The sequence below is a fragment of the Cavia porcellus genome, unplaced genomic scaffold (genome assembly GCF_034190915.1).
Source record: "Cavia porcellus strain 051 isolate PalLab524CR breed Dunkin Hartley unplaced genomic scaffold, mCavPor4.1 scaffold_5, whole genome shotgun sequence".
NCBI classification, from domain to species: Eukaryota; Metazoa; Chordata; class Mammalia; order Rodentia; family Caviidae; genus Cavia; species Cavia porcellus.
This window is the reverse complement of record NW_026947488.1, coordinates 44,030,466-44,051,668: the sequence shown is the minus strand read 5'-3', so window position 1 is coordinate 44,051,668 and position 21,203 is coordinate 44,030,466. Positions and strand designations below refer to the sequence as shown.

The 21,203-nt window shown below is 43.4% G+C and overlaps 1 protein-coding gene across 6 annotated transcripts in view; it reads right to left on the bottom strand.

The window, feature by feature from the left end:
- The window catches only part of Pak5 (p21 (RAC1) activated kinase 5), a 320,360-nt gene that overhangs the window by 19,862 nt on the left and 279,295 nt on the right, over positions 1 to 21,203 (bottom strand). For all 6 annotated transcript variants that reach the window (XM_063248705.1, XM_063248704.1, XM_063248706.1 and 3 more), the window contains 2 exons: positions 17,442 to 18,146; positions 1,783 to 2,274 (listed from right to left, as the gene is read on the bottom strand). In XM_063248705.1, coding sequence (XP_063104775.1) covers positions 1,783 to 2,274; positions 17,442 to 18,146 — 1,197 coding nt within the window. The remainder of the gene's footprint in view (positions 1 to 1,782; positions 2,275 to 17,441; positions 18,147 to 21,203) is intronic.

Genomic DNA, 21,203 nt, shown 5'->3' with positions numbered 1-21,203 from the left:
TCATGTTTGCTTGTGTGTTTTGGAGCTCTTTGTGGTAAGCTGAAAATGATACATCAGGCAATGGAAGGAGATGTGCAAGGAGGATATGAGAAAGGGTCCATACTATCTCACGCACCAGTAAGACAGGGTCTGCAAACATAACTGAAAGCATGCAAAGAACCGAGGATTTGATGAAGAAATAAAAATGGCCCAAAACATGTAGCACTAAAAGTATTCACTAAAATGGTAAGAGCTCTTCATGTTTACCTGGTAATCTGGGTAGTGCGATAGCATCTGATGATGTTAGTGATGGTAAAAGAGGAGTATTACTGAGTGAGAGTCTAAATGTGGACCTTACATGTCATTGGATATCTTTTTCTTAAAATTCCTTTATGTAGATTTGGTCGGTTCATTCTACTCCTTCAAATCTAAGGAAGTTATCAGATATGACACCAAAGACCTATTAATAATAACACTCACCACAAAATTAGAGTGGACACAAATTGCAAACAAAATCAGAAACTAGTTTAATTATATGTGATAGAAGATTAGTCCTTTAGAATTATGTTTTTAATATATAGTTAAGAAAAGGCATGAATAATTTGTATTTTATATTAATTTGTATTACATTAAATGTTAGGTAAAACTTACAAATTACCAAGCTGCATACATAGAAATACCTCAAAGAAAGGAAACATAAGTAAAAACTATAGAAAAATACTAAAATAGTAATGTAGGACATTACTTGTTTGTGGTGTTATGTGAGACATTTTCTTATGTTTTCAGGAAGAAGTCACTATTTTTATAGTTGAGAGAATATTTTAAAGTTCCTGAAGAGTGAGAGTCAGGATATTAGTAAGCTCATCTCTGTTTGTTGTATTAAAAAAACTGGCTACAAAAATTATAAATGGCATCACAACACTGTGGAAATAGGTACACATCCAGTCTGCTGTATACATGAATTCCACATCCATGGATTAAATCAGCCATGAATAGAAAATGCTTTTTTGAAACTGCATCTGCCGGGTGTAGTGGTGCACACCTGTAATTCTAGCACTTGGGAGGCTGATGCAGGAAGATTGCTGTGAGTTCAAGGCCAGCCTGGAGTACATATAAGTTCGAGGTCAGCCTTAACTACATAGAGAGAGCTGGTATAAATCTTCCCCGTCAAAAAAGCATCTGTACTGCATATGCACAGACCGTTTTTTCGTCATTAGTTAATGTGATATAACAGCTATCTGTATAGCATTTATGTTATATTATAAGTAATCTGGGAATGATGTAAAGCACACAGGAGGATGTGCATCGATTCCATTTTATATAAAAGATTTCAGTTTTTACAGATTTTAGAACTTGCATCAGTCCTGAAACTCATCCCTTGCAGGTCCTGGGGAACAACAGTAACCCCCACACTGTGCAGCATGGGACTTCCAATATGCAAGATGGGGATCCAAACCCCAGCTCTGCAGTCAGCTTGCCGTATGATCCTGAGCTGGTCACGCAGATAGTCTGAGAGAAGGTTTGCTCCTTGATACACACCTTTCTGCTCCCTGCGATTCCCATATTAGGAGGCCACACTGGATTAATGCTTGGCACAGTGGCTGGCACACATGAAGTATTTCATAGTACTACTGGAATAGTAAATGCATAAAACAAGACTAGGAGCAAAGATTCCAGAGGATGCCACGTTTGTCTTCACATTTCCAGAGCCTTCCTAATGTCCTAAAATGTACATGTGCTATTTTTTAAAGGGGAAAGAAATGGGATGCTGGAGAGGAAAGACAATGCCACCCTACCACATACCTCATTGAAAAGCAGCTCTCGCCGCTGTTGCTTCCGGAGGTCCATTTTCTTCACTGCCACCTGCTTCCCTGTGTGTTTTTCAGTCGCAATGCATACGATGCCTGTTGACCCTTCCCCGATTTTGATGAAGCTATCCAAGTATTCCCTGGGATCTCCCGGGCTGACTACCAGCTGCAGGGCAGCCCGAAACTGTTCGTGGGACACCCGGGAGGGCTGCTGGTCAGAAGAGGAGCCCCAGCTGGGTGGAGGGTAGGTGCTGGATGCGATGCTGAGAGAGCTCAGATAGGAGGCAGTGGAGATGTACTGCGAACTGGTCTGCAGGGAAGGGTGGTGGTACAGGCTGGCTTTGTGGTACCCAGAGGGATACTGGTGGCTGCTTGAGCAATAGCCTGCTTTGCTCTGATTCTGAGGTAGTTTGGCGGGGCCCCTGGGGTAGGTGTCGGACCCAGACAGTGGAGGACTGAGGACCATCTGTGCTCGATCGTAGTCCACCTGGGAAGACAGACATGCATGGAGAATATTCACAGACTGGATCTGATTCTGAAACCTTCCCAGCAGAATGAAAGCAACAGATAAAAGGATATGGAGGGGCACCTGCTGGATTGGCCACCTGGGAAGAGACTCCTGCCCAAGTGTGTCACAGAGGAGTTCTAATTCGGTGAGCTTTATTCAGGATGTATGTAAAGCCTATTTTCTTTCTCAGGAAATGAATACCTCATCCTTCACTAAAGGACATCAGTCCTCAGTCAGCATTAGGGGGGAGAGATATCAGAGGTGAGAGGCCTTTTCCCTTGCATCTGAACTCACATGCTTGAGGGTGGTGTGTTCCATCCACATATATAAAATAGCACATGTATTTGTACACATGGCTCCTTGTGCTACATAAGTGGCTTTTGTTTCTGTGTGAATCATAAAGTAAACAGATGCATCATTCTCCTTGGATAAGTACAAATCTGATTCAGAGTAACCAAAACTTGCAAGTGTGTGTGTTTGTGTACATGCGTGGAAAAGACAGTTGGTCTTTAGTTGATCTCAGCTAAAACATTCCACGCTGGTTTTGAAGACTGGACTGAAGGAATATAGTGAAGACCAGGGGAGGGAGACAGATTGGGGACACAGGATGCTGGAGGGAGCATTCTCACATAATTCCAGGTGTGGGTGCCAGAAATCATGTTCTGGAAAGGACTAGGAATGAGCTCTGGGTGCTCTTAGAATGGCAGAGGTCAAGGACACTCCATACACCACATCACACCATGTTTACCTCCTTGTTTAGGCCATAAAGCACTACTGAAACAGTGCCCTCTTTGTTGTATGATCATATGAAAGCAAAGAGCTGGCTGCACAGATGGCATTCGGAAAAGTCGGATTAGGCCTCAGGCTTCTTCATAACTCAGTGCCTTAAAAACTCTCTTTCTGCTGGGCTGTCTGGACTTTCTGCTGAAATGACATCAGTTTGATACGCTATCCTTTCCATCTTCCCTGAGAACCTGGCTCTGGCCTAAGTTGTTGGTCACTTATAGCAGTGTAAAGTCAATAAAAATAAATAAATAAAAAATCAATTCCTCAATCATGTTAGTCCCATTTTTAGCAGTGAACAGTTACCACATCACATGGCACTCATACAGAATATTCCCACCACTGCAGAGAAGTCCCCTGGACAGCACTGTGTTGCATGAAATGGTTGTTCTCCTTAGCAAATTCAAACATTGATTCCACACATTAATATGTGAGCAACTACTATGTGTTTGTCACCCTTTCAGGTGTTGGGGAAGGAGCCACCAAGAATCAAAGTCAAAGGTATCTCTGTCTTCCTGGAGTTTATATGCTAGATAAGAAGGCAGGTGACAAACAAGAAAACCAACACATGTACAGTATACACTCTAGTCCTAAGGTGGGGTAAACAGTAATCAAACTGGGCAAGGGGGCTGAGTGCAATGGTGGCCATCTTGGGTAGGCCGTCCTCCTGTGTCTCTGAGGGGTGCTGTGATGGCTGACAGCTGCTCCCCAGAGAGAATAAGCTGTATAGTAGGGCACAGGGACATCAAGGAGGGTCTGCTAGAGGAGAAGGGGTAGGAAGGCTCAAATAGCGGACACATCACAGGCAGCCTGACACTCTTCTCTGGCTGGCTTTTTCTCTGAGTGAGGTGGGAGCCAGACAGACAGGAGTAACGAAGTTGGCATATGACTGGCTCCAGGGAACAGAGTTTAGAGGAAGGAGAGGAAACAGGAACTTCCATGAGCTTTCTATGGTCAATGTGGGCTGAGCTTCGAGTGATTTCTGCAGATAGGCTGAGAAGTGATAGGCTCAGGGTAGAAGATGGGGAACAGGATTTCCTGATGGGCTGGATGAGATTTGAGAGAGGATCAAATATGATGCCTGGATTTTGGCCTGAGCAGTGGGCCCTGTAATGAAATGTGGACCCTAATGGAGGGAAGTGCCTACAGGAGGGATCATTGGCCTGTAAGGTGACTCCTGGATTCCCTGACCCTCACCATTTGTGCTCTATGTAGTCTGCTCCCACAGTGCATCAGGGTTGATCTGCACAATCAAAAAACACAGCAAAAGCAGTAATAAGCCTCCTTCCTTTACTATGTCAAAACAGGCTTGTGGTGTCTTTGCTCTGGCTCTCTCTAGCTGCCATGTTGTGAGGGAAAGAACCAGGAAAGAATCTTACAGAGAAGTCCACAAGGCAAGGAACGGAAGCTTCCTGTCAAGAGCTAGTAAGACACCGAGGCCTCCATCCAGCGACAGTGTGGGCCATGCAGGAAGTGGATCCTCCAGCCCAAGTCCAGCCTTCAAGTGACTGCACCCTGGCCAGTACCTTCACTGAATCTTGAGCAATGCCAGTGCAGCCCGCACCTGCTGGGTTTCTGATCTACAGAAACTGAAAATGTAAATGCTTGTCATTTTAAGTTTGGAAAGTGATTCATTGGATAGCAATTCTTTGTTTTTTTTTTTTTTTCTTTTGTCTTTTTCGTTTTTATCAGTACCAGGGATCGAACTCACGACTGCCTGCTTGCAAGGCAGGCGCTTATGCTACTGAGCTAAATCCCCAGCCCCTGGATAGCAATTCTTTTAGTTTCGTGATTTCACTTGTTACAGAGCAATTGGTAGCTAACGCAATAGACCTGATCCAAGAAATTAGATGAGTTGATAAATGTTTACTATTGTTTTTAGTTGTGAAGTTTGCAATGGCTCATTACACTGCAGTATGTAATTGATACTTGAGAGAAAATGAAGAGGTCTGCTATGATCTAGCTAATTTTGAGAGTCAGTAGATGCCCATACTGAGCTGTCACTTAGGTGATTTACACATTCCTCAGATCTAGGGCAGTGTTAAGGCTGAAGACATGAATCTGAGAGTCATCTGCGTTTAGCTGGCCATAAAAACATGACACAGAATGTGTAGGAGAAGCCCAAGTCTCTTCCAGAGACCAGAAAGAGCAGGAGGATTTTGCAAAAGGAACAGGGCAGTGTAGCTAGCACCTGCAGGCAGTAAGGCATTCTGGAGCCAAAAGAGGAAGTATTTCAAGAAGGGAGGGAGTAACCAATCGTGCCAAACACCACAGAGGAGTGGCCAATGGATCTGGCCTTGTGGGAGGCAGGCAGTGACTCAAGTTCCCACCCCATCACATTGCAAAGAAGACAGTTGGTTCCACCAAGTCAGGAGACAGAAATTGCACCCTGAATTCAGCACCCTGGCACAGTGTCAGTTTTTCTGCACTATTCATTGGCTCAAAAGGGCCAGTCCTCTCTAAGGCCCATGCAACACACAGTGGTTTCTGTCTTAAGAACTCCACAACATGAAGGTCAGCTCACCTCACAGACAGTCTGGAGACCCACGGACAGGACCCAGGGCATCTGCTAAGCTAGTGCCCTGTCTTGGTAGGATAGGAGATATAATCAGCAATCAGTCCTAACTCCAGGTTTAATTCAATCACTTAGCTTCTCTGAGCCTCAGTTTTCTCTTCTGTAAAGTGGAATAATAACAATCCTCTATTCCCTTGGTCCTCAAAAACTCAATTATTCTCACATAATTGAATATGATTCAATAGGTTCAAACAGTGATTTGCTAATACATGCTATTTATAGAAAATGCTTAACACAATAATGGGGATGTAAAAGAAAATAAGTAATAAGTACATATTAATAAAACTAGATAACATTTATTGGAAACATACAATGCACCAGCAGCATGTATGTTCCTGCACATTTGAAACAACCAGGTAAGTGTCTTTGACTATAATGCACTAGACAGTGTATTCGAATTAAAATAGAATATTTGAAGACAGACTGAGTCTTTGTAAGCCCCTGAGGTGGTGCTAATGAGGATGACTTGTACAGGAGTAGAGAGATTGTCACTGTAAAAGGAACAATTGGATTTTGCTTTTAAATTAAGCTCCAGATCAGCTAAGTCTAGGCTAACCAGCAAGGCCATGGAGTGAGGCGAAAGGAGGTCTTCAACTTTTATTTCTCAAAGTGTCCTGGGAACCCTTCATTTTCCCTTGTCTTTCTTGAAGCATTTTCTCTTTTAGTTAAAAGACACTGAATTCATTCCTCACAAACACGCAGTTAAGTGATCTCCGAAGATATATTACACACGGGAAAGCTGCGTCTTTCAGGCATCACAAACATCACTGCACACTGCATTAGGACTTCTGCTTCCTCATTGCCATCAGCAGTGTTATGAGGCTCTGCTTTTAACAACCAGCTTGCACCATAAAGAACAGGACATCAACCTGCAAGAAGGGGACAATTTCCAGCTACAGCTGGAAGGCAGAGTTGTTTGGGAAAGCTCAAAGTTGAAATTAGGTCTTTTAGGCAGAAAATGCACTTGTCTTGCATGACTGCTGGTAAGAATGCACACTTAAAAAAGCAAAGAGGAACAGTTGTTACCATGAGAGATCCTTATAGAATGGAGCTGGAGTTACTTGAAAGAGAGGAGAATTAATTTTTCCTATCAGGTGAGGGAACACTTGGTCTCTTCCTAGGGGCTTCCGTCCACTCAAGGAGATCACAGTGGATGAAGAGCTGGCTTTGAGAAGGAGAAATGCCTAAGGGACCCTGGTGGGGCACTGTCATTGAACTCCAGCCTTCCAGTCCCAACCAGCTGCGGTGCCATGACAGTGCCTGTTACTGGCTCACACAATCGTGACAGGCCTTATTCTTTCTCACCCTGGGGATCAAGTGAAGAGCAACATATCCCATGTTCTTGCTAGTAAAATTGAGGCTCAGGAAGCTCAAACTGCCCCCAAGCATCCCAGGTCTAACAGCCCGGCCCCATTATCCTCAAAGGATTTCACAATCTTGTTCTATGTAGGTCTGTCCCTGACTCCCAGAGGACAGATCTGCATAGACGATGGGGCCACACATCTGATTCCCTACCATTTCTACCATTAGTAGCCAAAATATAGTGTTTATAATCAAGGCTGGGGCTCTTTCTTCTCTTTAAAATGCACAGCTGCTTTCCTGGGAAAGCAAAAGTGGGTCCCTTTCTTTAAGTGATTGCTTTCTTAGAAGACTATTCTTGCAGGAATAAGAAATACTAATACTAAATACTAATGCCCTTTATTATTTGTTGAGTGCTTTCTACATGCCGGTGAGTGTTCTAAGCACTCTAGGCATATTTTTATACTTAAACTTTGAGATGGATGAGAGGGCATTTTACAAATAATAAGGGGACTGAGGCACAGTGTGTGAAGCCATGCAAAGGTCCCAAGGCTACTCTAAAGGTAGAAAGAGGACTCAAAGCCAGAGCTAGGTTAGCAGTTGGACCCTGCTTAGTCCACAGAGCCAGGCTGCAGTAGCAAGAGGGGGAGACAGCAGAACAGAGGTGAGCGACCTGCAGTGACAATTCCAGAGATAAAGCGTGGTTGGGGAGTCTCATCAGAGATCCAGATGTCTCAGCAGCCTGGAGCCAGAGGTAAGAACTAGACTAGAAATGATGGATGACAACGCTTAGGGGAGAAGGATGGAAGAAAACCTAAGTATTTTGTTAAAGTCTCTGCTTAGAAAAATCAGCTCAAAATATTAAAAAAACATCACAGCAAAATGAGCTGCTGATCTATGCATGTAATGCATCATTTCCAGTTTTGCTTTGGTCAAAGCAGAGCTCTGTGTTCAGCTACATCAATGCCCAGGCTTTCCTCTGTAGGTTCTTCAGGAAAGTGATTTTCTGTGATGAGGCCTCCTCACCCTATTAATGCAGATGCTGAGCTTTTACAAGTATCAAATTATTATATGCTAACTTTTTCCCCCAATGATATAGGTTAGATTCGGGGGCAGATAAAATGATGAATGATGAATTTGTGTGTACATACTGTTTTCCACACACATTCTCATGCCTGTAAAGAAGATGTGCCAAAGAGTCCAGCTTGGACTGTGTGACGTTTTCTACACTCTGATTCCCAAATACGTTCTGGAAGAAAAGAGGAGCTGGCGAAGAGTTCATGTGAGCAAAACTAGCTACAGTCCTGGGAGGGGCACTGAGGTCAGATCATTAGTAAAACCACAGTGCAGTGAAACAGGACCAGCAAGTCTTTCCTTACATAGGCGCCAAACCATTTCCAAAAGATTTGTGTATACGATTTGCCCTTGCAGGCTACTGCAAAGGTTTGGCAATGCTGAAGCGAGCTGAAAAGCCACTGTGCAGGAGAGAGAACAATGGAGACACCACAGACTTCCTCTGGTGCCTTTGAGAACAAAGCCAACCTCAGTAAGGGGGCCAGGGTCTGCAGCCTTTACAGGGCCTTTCCATATGGCAGGAAGCAGAAAGAGAAGACTGGATGGATTGCTTTGCAAATGACCCAGAAGGCAGCCAGACTGCTTAGTGGCAGTGTGAAGAGGCCACTGAAAACTGGGCACATCTTGAGAAGGAATGCTTTCTACCAGAATCTTGGAAAATACTGACAGGAGGAATAAATACTCCTGATTTTTTCCCTTTACTGAACTGGCTAATGATACACTCTTTTAGCATACAATATAAATTAATTCTCAAAGAAATGTGCTTTTCATGTCTCTTTTCAAAACAAAGAGAGAAAAATAAAAAGGCTGTATTGTATGAGAATAAATAATCTCCAGTTAACAATTCAGCCAAGCTCCCCTTCCACACTGAGCACAACTCCAAGAATAGGGTCAGACACAGGCTTGTGATGTATCAAAATTATAAATTATTATGGCAATGAATTCATTTAATCAATCAGTTTCAGCAGTGGTGGACAGAGCATAAAATTCCACACAGCTATCAATTGCTACGATTACAGCTGGCTGTCAGCCAGAATTCCCCTGATCCATGTTAGTTAAATGCACATTAATCTGAATTTGGCAGTGTAATCAAGGACCTAACTGAACTGTGAAATTGAATTCTGTGGTAGAACATCATTTGACCATTTTATGCCAAGGCTGGAAAAAGGCCTCGGTGAGGGGAAGGTGGAAGAAAAAATGAAGGGAAAGCGTTCTGCTGCTGCATGGATTGGTCACCTTGGCCACCCGAGCCTTTGGGACAGTGTTGGACTGGGGTGTGGGAGGATGCGAATAGGGACTGCGGAATGCTCATGAAGGATGGAGAGGTACAGGGAGTGGGAGGCAGCTGCTTCCAGTGCTCGGTGTAATGCTCCAGTACACCTTTCAGAGCACAATAAAACAAAGAGACTGCACCTCTCCAAAAGGAAAAAGCCAGACTCGGTGTTGCTTGCTGTGCATAAATCAAATGTGAGATAAAAACAAATCATAGCTCTTTGTTATCTGAGCATGGAAGGGACATCTTCAATTGTCCCGACTTGACTCTAAGAAAAATGTGAGTTGGACCAGCCTTGGCTTGGGGAAAGGAAAACTAAGGCTTGTAAGAACTGCGGCGAGAATCATGGGCTTGCTTTCTCTGCAGGGATATTTTAAAGACTGGCAATTAAGGGAAGGGGAATTGATTACATCCTCTGACCTACCCCAGCTGTGCTCTGCAGTTCTAATTCACTTACCCCTGCCCTCATGTGGGATGGACAGGCTGGCCCCTGGCCCGCAATGCATGTGTCGCCACCCTTCAGTGGCCAGCTCTGCGACTCAGACCTCTGACCGAAGTGGCTGCTGTCATGGGAACCCAGTTCTGTCTCTGGGATTACAGGATGTCAGTGAATGACTCAATTTCTAACTGCATTCTAATAAAGCAGCCATTGCTGCTTCTCAACTCATACCCATGCATGGCCAGTTTGTGCTGAGTTATGTATTTTCATTGACAAAATGGAACAGGAATAGTTCACATTCACCGTGGCTGGATAACAAAGGGACACAGCACATACCATCAGCTGACATTCTGTTTCTAGTGAAAGAAGCAAGTGCCCATGACAATTGTCAAGCAGTAGTGGTCTTAAGTAGACCCTGGGAGGCACCCCAAAATATCAAAGTATTTGCTGGGCATACTGGTACATGCCTGTAATGCCAACACTCTGGGAGGCTGAGGCAGGAGGAATGCAAGAGGAAGCCTATTCTGAGCAATTTAGCAACCTGGAAAGGCTCTGTCTCTAAACAAAAAATAAAAACAGCTGAGCAGCTAGCGCAGTGTAAAAGCCTTGGGTTCAACCAAACAAAACAAACAACTCAAGGTATCTTTTTAAGATGCTAATATAGGGGACCCTGGAAGTAGACTAAGTTCTGGATGGTTACACATTATAGCTGGATTTCTAAACTGCATGTGGTACAAAGCTGTTTACCCTGCTGATCAGTTTGCCAGGAATCTCCCACAGTCATTATATTGGATGCCTGGTTAGGCATGTAGGAGCATACATCTTCTGACACGAAGTTTGAAGAGCCATGTACTTCCCTGTCCCCCCACCCACCCAGTACCAGGGATCAACCTCACAACGTCACACTTATTAGGCAGGTACTTATGCTGTTGAGGTAAATCCCTGGCCAATACTTCCCTGTCTTAAAAAACATAAACACATGCACACAGAAACCTCAGACAAGCAGCTCATGGCCTCTGCAAATAGGAAGAGCCAAGTCTCATGAAGAAATGCATAAATGTGTAATCAGTAGGCTCTAGCACACATGAACTGCAGACTCTTTCAACACTGCTGAATTGGCACAGCCAAAGAACTCCTGGAGGGGACAGGTATTCCCTGTCCAAGAGCATGCAATGAACAGATGCTGTGACCTGGAATCCCCCACTGCCTGCAGCTACATGGAGGGGCTCTGTGTCTATGGGGACTAGCTATTTGCCTCAAAATACTGTTCAACTGTGTCAGGGTCTCTGAGAGTACTTGGGGGTGTACAACTTCAAGGGTAGATACATTTCATTTTTTATTTGGTAATGGGAAAGCCCATTCATAATGACTAAAATATAATTTACTTTGAACTACAGAACATCCATGGGAAGATCATTTCCATAGAAGGGTCAGATGTTAGAAACCCAACACTGAGTCACCTGTGGGTGTCTGATGATCTTTAAGGCATAGCCTATATGAGCAAGCATTTATGCAAAGAAAACAAACCTAAAGGCAATATTAATGTGATATGAAGTGATTCTCTTTCTCTCCCTCTGACTTCCTCAGACTTTGGGGCAGCCCATCAGGTTTCCATTTCATAGAGAATGGTTTTGTCATTTTATAGAGAATCAGGTGCCTTAATGTGTCTCTAAAAGAGTATCTGTAGAGAAGGAGCTTTTCTTTTGTTCCTGAAGCTGTGGCTCAATCTGGGCATGATATTTGCTGCAAAGAACCATGAGTCATCAAGCTACTGATACAGGAGTACTGAGCACACTAGTTCTAGTGCTTTTTCCTTCTGGACAAAGAAAAGTGACAGCTAAGCAATGAAAGAACACACAGGTGACCTCAGAAGGACAGTCTGGGGAATTGTGCCTTTTTTTTTTGTATTCATCATTTTTCACTCAGAACTCCTTGGCATGTCATCTGTTGGGACACTTTGGTCTGTAGCATTAGTTACTTTCACTTGTCCTCTGCAGGGAGATGGTAGCATGAACTGGCTAGGTTTGCTAAAGATTGTGCCAATGGATCTTAATTGTTTACTTGGATGACTTAAGAGACTTTTGGGGAGGTGGCTGGATCATAGCTGTGTTCACAGCTGAATGTTTCATTAGGAAGTGGGGCCAGATGGACGAGGTGCAGAGCTGGGGCTATGCCTTTGGAGGGCTCTTTCTCTTTCTGGGGCTCTTCCTCTGCTTTCTGGTCACCATGAAGTGAGCAGTTTTGCTCCACTATGCACTTCCACAATGATGTTTCTGCTTTTGAGTCAGCTGACCATGAAATGAAACCGCTGGAATTGTGAGCCAAGTTAAACTCCTTTAAATTACGAGTGTCAAGCTTTCTGTCCAGCAATGAGGAAGTTGGCTAACACAGATATGTAAAGTCATGTTGTTCTGATTTAGCCTCTGGCTTGCAAGGAAGATAAGAGAATTTCACTTCCATTCTAGAGTGGGGTAAACACTGGGCAGTGACACTTGGTCCTCAAGCCAGCTCAGTTGCTAAGGCTTTGCAGAGTCTTGAGGAAGCTATGCTTGCCTTTTGTGACCCATGCTGCAACAGTGAAGACACCATAAACCAGGCAGAAGGGCTGTACAGGTCATTGGATTAAGTTTGTTCCCATGATTTGAAAATATGTACAAGATTATAAACACAGAACTTTCCTATGGCTGACATTAGTAGAAAAGGTGACATATCTTCCTGTAAGAAATATTACTGGAAATAAAGGCTAACATCACTTGGTGCTCTATGCTCCTTTATATTTAATTCATCTTATTTCATCTTCACTCAAATTGAACATCTTCACTCAAATTGAAAATACTAAAATACTCTATAGATGAAGGAGCTCAGGTATGGACAAGAACACAAGTCTAGTAAGGAGGCAAATCTAGGCAATCTCATCCTAGAACTTATAGTCTTCTGTCAAGAAGACTGGTTAAAAACATCTATTTTGGGGGTTAGCTTTTAAAAAGAAAACCAATCAAGGTTATCACATAAGGTCAAATATGTATATAAGAGAATTTCAGAGATGTACGGCCATAATATTTCCTCGGGAGCCTGTGGTTTCAGGTTTTATCCAAAATTCACAGCTTAGGTGGTATTAAAGGATCTTGTCCCAGGTTCTGCTCTACCAAGAACAGACAGAACAAACAACATTCCCTTGTTCACCTCCAATCACACATTTCTCACCTGCAAGATGAGGCTGCCAGCAGTGTATGTGTGTCCAGGCTGAACGATCTCATCAAATCTACCTTTTTGTCCCTTATTTCCACAGAAATGGAAATGTTCTGAGAACACAGACTTTTGAATCACAGAGATATAGTTGTGCATCTGGCCCAGCCATTTCAGTCCATATCTTTCTAAGTTAAGTCCATAACGATTTGTTTCTTAGGATCTCAATTTCCTTGACTGCGCAGAACAGGTGACATGAATTCTTCTGGAAGTGCTGTGAAGACTACATCAGGTAATGTTTGCAAAGCTACTTCTCACAGTGCTTAGGCATATCATATGATAGCCATTATTTGTCTACATGCTACACACAGAGAGTGATGTGTATACTACATGCATGAACAATCAGGCTGTTCTAACTTATTGATTTACTTAACCCCACAACATGATGATGCAGGACTATCTTGACCTTTAGTAAGATGTGAGCACAGTTTGACATCTTGACTCCACAAGCGGCAAAATTAGGACTCAAACTCTAGCATATTACATTCTCCAAACTATTCACATGTACTTTACTACCCTAAAGCACATGATGAATAGTAGCGATGCTGTGGTAACTCTCAACTAGGGCTGATTTGTATTTTCTGTGTGGCATTTGGTGGTATCTGGGTATTGCAGTTGTTATGAATGAAGGATGCTATCAGTATGTAATGGGTGGAGGCCAGGAATCCTGTAATGCCCAACTACAACAAGGAATTACGAGGTCCAAAATGCCAAGAGTATCAAGGTGAGAAATACTGCTGCTGAATGAAACAAGATGATGCAACCTAACTACTGAATTAATTGCTAACAATAATTGCTAATGCAGCCTCACAGCTTTAGATATTAAAAAGAGTGGTAAGAAGGCAAGTCAATGGAAGGCTTGGTACCTTCAGAAGCTCCCCTGCGCCATAGGGGAGGTGCTTCGTGTGAGGTGAAGATGTTGAGCTCAGAGCAAGGGATGCCAGCTGGGCCATGAGCTGACTGACCAGGCTGTTACACTACCTCTCAAAACTCTTTTCCTCGGCTCTGCAATGGGCATAAGAGGACCAACAAGACAAAGTGTGTATCCGGCATGCAGAGAGGGCCTGACGAGCTGTTTTACAACGGGGCTTCTCTGCAGCCAGAGCAAAGAATGGATGAGCTGGGCCAGCATCAAGACCTAAGACTTGGCAGCTGCCTGCTTCTGGAAAGCAAACAAGCAGCATCATGCACACAGGTGATGACACTGCCAGCCAGTTCTCCCTGCATGGCAGCTCTGCAGGGGAGAGTGGAAAGTAGGCTCCCTCCCCTATCTGGCAGAGTTCTGGGGCATGAATGGTACTGAATATAGTTTTTGTCTGTCCTTTCTTCCCATGTCAATGCTTCATCTGCTCAAACACAGCAATGAAATATCTAAAAGATGTTCATTCTAGAAAATTTCATATAATATTCCTGACTCCTGTCATGCTAACAGGAAAATTACATAGGCAGATAACACTGGAGAAGAATTATTATTATTATTTTTTGCTGTGTTAACATTGGTATTTTCAATTTTTCTTTATACCAAAATATAAAACTGGTTGTCTAACACACCCCTCCTCAGTTTTGCTCCATCTGGAGATCTATAGGAGTTTTGTGCTTTCTCTTTTTATGGGTGATGTTCACATAATGTTCACATTATCCACCCTTCTCTAGAAATTTCCATGAGGCAAAGCCAAATTATCTGAGTCGTGATTGCTATTTCCTCCCTTAGCTGGAAATCCAAGTGTGGCTGGTAGATTTTTAAGAATACATTTCTAAAGACATAGGCACCCAACGCTTTTTAGCGAGATGGGTTATATTTTCAATCAAGTAAACATATTAATTACTAAAACACTTCCCACCTCCTGCCCTCCCACAAAAGCTACTCATGAATTTCTTGTAGGTTTCCTAGGACACAGGAGCGCAGGATTGCTCTTTTGGAACCCTGATTACAAGAGCGGAGAACTCCTCAGCACATATCCACATGGTTGGATGTTTCGTATCCCCCTCTCCCCTCAATCCACAGTAGTTTCTGTGTTATGTTTGGGTATAGTAGAAGTAGATTTCAGGGCAAGTCTGCCGTGACTGCTGAGCCTGAAAGGAAGGAAGAAATTTATCCTTCCAGTTTCTGTTTCCTTCCTCCTCATCCTCTAGCCCAGGTTCTGGGGGTTATTAAGACGTATCATGGATTTTACTGGTAAATTCAGCTGAACCCTGAAAAAATCCATATGTCATAAGAGGAAGATGCACCACTGGAAGAATCCTAAGGGTTGGATTCCGGTCCCTATTTTGCAGCCTGCTAACTATAAAACCGAGTGTCTTCTGTGCCTCTCTGGCCCTCACATTCCTCTCTGGAAAATGAGTGAACAGGGACTGCAGGTAGTGATTTTGAATCCCCAATGCCTCTAGGATTAGCCTAAGGGGGAAATGAATAAAATCAGTTAATGCAATGGGTCAAGAAAGGCCTGGCCCACACTGTGGAGTCCATGCCCCTTCTAATGGGGCAGGCTTTACCTCCAGATGATTCTACAGCCCATGCTTCATGAAAATGTGGGCTCAAGGACACAGGACGATCCTATTACTTTATTCAAGAGAAATCTGAAGTCCCATAAATTGAGATTTTTAAGTGAAATATCTCGAGTGCCCAATTTTCATTTAGAAATGAATATTGGATGGGTCAACCATGACAGTGGGCTACAGGTGGTCCAGGGCTGGAAGATCACTCACTCTGAGTATCATTTTGTCTTCCTGACTCTGACCTAAACCCAGCCCTAATTTGAGGTTTACTCCTAGATAAAACAACCACCAATGTTAGACTCTGAGCATGTAACTTGATTCAGCTACAGAACAAGTCAAGTTGCTTATTTCATTCTAGAACTCTGAAAAGGTTCTCTCCATCACGGTACTCCCAGAGGGTGATGCCCATAGGAAATCCATGAAACTTGTGTGACAGTTAGTTAATTAGACTTCTTTCCAGAAATTATGTGTGCAGGAACATAGGACATGGAGGCAGTCATGATACCCTGAGCATGGATGTTCAAATACATTAATTGGGTAAGACAGAAAAAATTGTGATTGCATAAATTGTAACTGAAGGTGCATATTTCAGGCTTTTATGTCTCAGCATTTATTTGAATTTTATGTTTTAGAAATTCAAGAGGCATTTTTGTTTCCTCTATAATTTAAGTCACTTCCAGGGTATCCTGCAATGGTTTCTAGTAAACATCTTGGATTAGGTCTAGGAGAAATATTAAAACAAAACAAAACAACAACAACAACAAAAAAACACCAAACCCAAACAATCCTATTAGCTAACACAGCAGAGATATACAGGCAAACTTGCCTTCCAGAATTTTCTGTGTTGCCCATCAAGTGGCTGGGCAAAGTGTCTAGTGCAAACATGGATGGTGTCCCTGCTGGAATCGAGTCTGTCTACTCCTTTGAGACTGCTATATGACATACACCCTGCTCTAACACCCTGTGATCACTTTTGCTGCACAGGTGAGGCCCCAAAACATCTCTCAATTATGATGGAAAAACTGACCACTTGTAACTCTCCATAGTATTTCCAAAAGGCTTAGATCCTCATAGAAAAGTCAATGCCTTGCATAAAGATTTTCCAACCATGGTCCTTAAACTTCAGAAGATCATAATGGAGCAATCAAATTTCAAACCAAATTTCCAGCAGCTAACACTGAAAATAATTTTTTTTAACCAGGAAAGAAATTATAATAAAACCTAAAAAGCCTACCTAAATGATCCAGCAACAGTAAGGGCTAAGTATTATCCCCAAGTTTCTTACAAAAAGTATTATTCTGACACAAAAATAATCGTGGTCTCAGAATGAAGGACTGTCCCTTGAGTCGAGTAAAACCAGTTTCATTAACACGTTACCATATTTTCCTGATCTTTTTCCTTTTCCACAAGGCCATGCCAACTTTGGAAGAACGTGGGATCGCCTATGTTGACCATCTAACAACCCACAATCCTCTAGTCTTTACAGGGAACTCAGTACATTACTACATGAAACTTTCCTGTCATTCAGAAAATATTTCAACTGCTGAACATTTTCTTTGCCTTCTATAATCAGAAACCTTGTGGGAAATTCCAAAAGGCAGATTCTGATTTTAATAAAAGACGTGCCTTGTTCTAAAACCTTTGTTCTTGGGGCTTGTGGGTTGAAATATGAGGAGTTTTGGATACGGATTATCACCGGGAAGGCAAATATAGTGGTGCAATACGCACACCTATAATTCCAGCTACTCAGGAGGCCCAGGCAAAAAGACTGCACTTTTGATGTGTGCCCAGGCAACTCAGCTGTCTCAAAATCATTTTCTTTAAAGGGCTGGAGGTGTAACTCAAGCAGTTCGAGAGTACTTCCCTAGGATGAGATCAGTAAAATAAAAAGGCAAAGGAGCAGTAGGAATCTGCGCGCGACCTGAGACCCGCTGGAGGCAGCAGGACACGGGGGCAGTTACCTTCGGAATGCACATGGTGGGCTCGGACAGGCGAGGGTAGGTGTAGGAGCTGTAGGAGTGGCCCTGGGGGTGGGATTTAAATGCACTTGCTCCGAACGGCAGCAGGGGCTCCTGCAGCCCCGAGCCGGACTTGGACCTCTGCCGCATGGCCGGCTGCGGGCTGGTCTGGGTCAGGTAGGAGGAGCGCGGCCTCCGCTCGTAGTCGTCCAGGCCGGGCGCCCAGTCGCTCTCGCTGTAGGCCAGGCTCTCCTTGGAGGCGCGGGCCGGCGGGAAGGCGAAGGCGTAGTCCAGGGGCGAGCTGCTGGCCGCCCGCGGCGGCTCCCAGCGCAGCAGCTCGCCGGGCTCCGTGGCTCGGCCCTGCGCGTCCGGGCGCGCGCGGCAGTCGGCGGGGCGCGGTGGCGCGGACGGCGGCCCCGGCACGTGGCCGTTCTGCCGGGCCGCGGGGCTGCCGCGGTGGAAGGCGTCCAGCAGCTCGTCGGCGTAGAGCGCCGCGCCGTCCGCGGGGTCCGACTCGCTGGAGTAGCGCGAGCAGCTGGGGAAGCCGTTCTCGGCGGCGCGGCCCGCGCCCTGCCCCAGCCCCGGCCCCGGCGTCGGCGGGCTCTCCCTGCGCAGCGAGTTGGAGCGCGTCACCGAGATGCTGTCGAAGTCCTCCAGCAGCCCGTTGATGGAGCTCTCCTGGCAGGGCTTGTGTCCTCGCACGATTGTCTGCAAGAGTCAAGGGAACAGCATTTAGGGTTTCAAACGCGCTGCGAGGTCTCCGCGCCCAGCCAAGCCGGTGCAAACCCGGACAGCCAGGAGACCGCAGGAACCTGGAGAGCCTGTGTGTGTGGCTACCGCGTGTGTGGCTCAGGCGGCTTGTATGTTATATACTCTCACTTTATATATATGGTAACCTGAAAATTCAGGGGCGCATTAAATTAAAAACAAATTTTTTTTGGTGGCTCTAGGGATTGAAGGAACGTCACGTTGAGCTGCATCCCTAGCACCGTCCACTTTTTAATTTGAGATGAGGGTCTGACATCCCCAACCTTTTAATCTGAGACGAGGGTCTTCCTAAATTGCCCAGGCCATAATCAAACGTGCTATCGTCCTGTCTCAGCCTTCTAGAGTGCTGGGATTGCATATGAGCCCCGCTGTGCCTGGTAAAATAAATAAAATATTAAACGGTAAGCTTAGCTTGCAAATTTGTCCTTACTTATCTCAATAAAAAGATCAAGGAAAAAGGCCACTTACGGTGTGATTATCGTATTTACTAGTTGTGATTATCTTATGACCTAGTGTTTCTCTACTTATCTTCCATCTAAGTACATCGTAATCATCAATAACTAGCTGATGAGTTATATTTTAATATACATAGCGTGGTTATAAAAACATATTCGGTATTTTTATGTTCATTATTCAGATGCTTTTTAAAAACCATACACGTTGTTACTTTATTATTACATAACTAGAAATGAGTATCCATTGTTTTATGTGTTTGTAGAAGGTATATAATAATTCATGCCATGCAACTTTATCAAAGAGGAAGACAGTTTCTGAAAATGAGTAAGAAACGTTTTGGACATTACTTTTGTAGTTTAATTTTTTACCAAATGTGATAGTCTTATTAATTATCTTACTGTAATGCTTGCTGTAACCATGTTTCTACAAGTTTGGGTGATTTGGTAAGGATGTGATTGTACCTCCCTCTTAGTGACAAACTGTTCCATTTAATGAACTTAAATAACACTGGATGCCAGGAACAGAGAAATAACAAACCACTTACAAAGCCAGTCTGCCATGCATTGACAATGATAAGGTTTGCAGCAAAGTATGATGGGGGTGGATAAAAGAACAAGGAGCACACTGCTATTAATTCCAGGAGCTGAAGAGAAAAATATCTTTGAACAATGAGCAAGGACTTCAAAACCATTTCTGTTAGTACAATAGGAGACTTTAAATTGTCCTCAAGCTTACATGTTACAGTTCAGTGGTTCTCAAATTATTAACTCTCATGGTAAAAGTTAAGGGTTTTATTTTTATTTTTTCTCCCAAACACCCTTGGACTAGTGTTTTCAGTCTGTCCCCGTTTCTTTCAAATAAACTTTTCGGTTTACAATAATTTGAGATTAACAGACAAGTTACAAAGAAAAGACAGAGACTAAATTATATACTTAACTTTCATTCATTTTTTCCCATGGTTAACATCTTGCATTACTATTAATGAAACTCCACTTTTGTTAGGAGGATTTTATTTGTTTTCTGCTAGGGCTCTGGGGTTCCACCAGGACAACTAGTTATTTGTCATATCTCCTGCACCTCCTCTGATCCATGATAATTTCTTAGTGATCAGGTATTTTGCACAGTGTTCCTCAGCTGCATTAGTCTGAGGTTTGCCTCTTGGTTAAACTGGGATTTTGGGTTTGTAAAGAGTGAAGTAGCAATTTGTTCAAATCATATCCATTGCAGTGCCAACATGACTTTTTAGTGACTATGTTAACCTCAGTCACTTGGGGAATGCAGTGTTTGCCAGGTTTCTACACTGCAAAGTACACTCTTCTCCCCTCCCCTTGGAAGCACGATATATCCAGAGGTCAAATGCTGCTTCCTGGGGTAGATGTGTCTGCATAACATATTTGAATTTCTTCTGCATAGGAGACTTGTTCGGTGTTCCACATTTATTAGTTTATTTAATCACTCACAGAAATATGGATGGATTCATGGAAATTTTAAAAGATAACTTGTGTTATAATTTGTTTTTATATTTTCTCTGTTGCTCAAATGGGTCCAGCTTTTGCCACTGAGAGTTCTTTCAGATTGGCTGCTATGTCCCTTTCATAATCCCTTTAAAAAAAAAACTTTTTGAGCACTTCTTTACTTTTGATCATTATAAGATAGATGCTCTAGGTTGTATTTTCTATGCCCCTGTATTTTCCTTTTTTTTCTTGTATTTTCCTTGCCTTTGTTCCCAAATCAGCCATTTCTACAAGGAGACATGGTTCCTTTATTGGAGAGTGGTATTAGAAATGAGTGTATGGATTCTGGGTAAATTCACAGTTACTGGGTGGTATTGCTTCCAGGCCTTTAGTGAACAGAGCTAAGACACATGTGCTTATCTACTGATGCATGTATGCACACATCTAGAGTTATATCTGTCCGTCTGTATCTGTATTATGCAGAGTATGAATTTGTAACGATGTTTCTGAGTCTAATCCAGTATCGTTGGGTCGTTGGAGCTTTCCCCCTTACTTATGTCTGTAAACTCCTTCATTAACAGTGTATTATGGCTTGTGTCTAGATGTGTCATGCAGTCACAGCTGGGCTGTTTTCAGAGGTGGCTAAATCTGGAGTATGTGATTGTTTCATGGTGCAATGCTAGGATTAAGGGTGGGTGATTATTAAATTGGCCCACTGATAGGTTTGACACCATCCTTATCCCAGGTACCTGGATACAAAATAAGGAACAGAAGAGGCCTGTGTTCTCCTTTGCCTGCTTTGCCGCCTTCTGCCTGCCATGAGCTGTTTCTGTACAATGCTTGTCTGCTACATGCTGCCCTGCCCTGGAGCCAGCCAATTATGGGCCAAACCTCTACACACTGTGAGCCAAATGAACATTTCTTCCCTTAACTTGTGGGTGTCAAGTGTTTTGTCTTGGCAACAAGAAAAGCAAATGAACACAGTATAAATGCTGGAACTCACCATCTGTCTTTTAGTTATATACTCAATCCTAGTTTAATGGTACAGCAATTTCAGAATTAATAACTTACTCTATTATGGGAAATA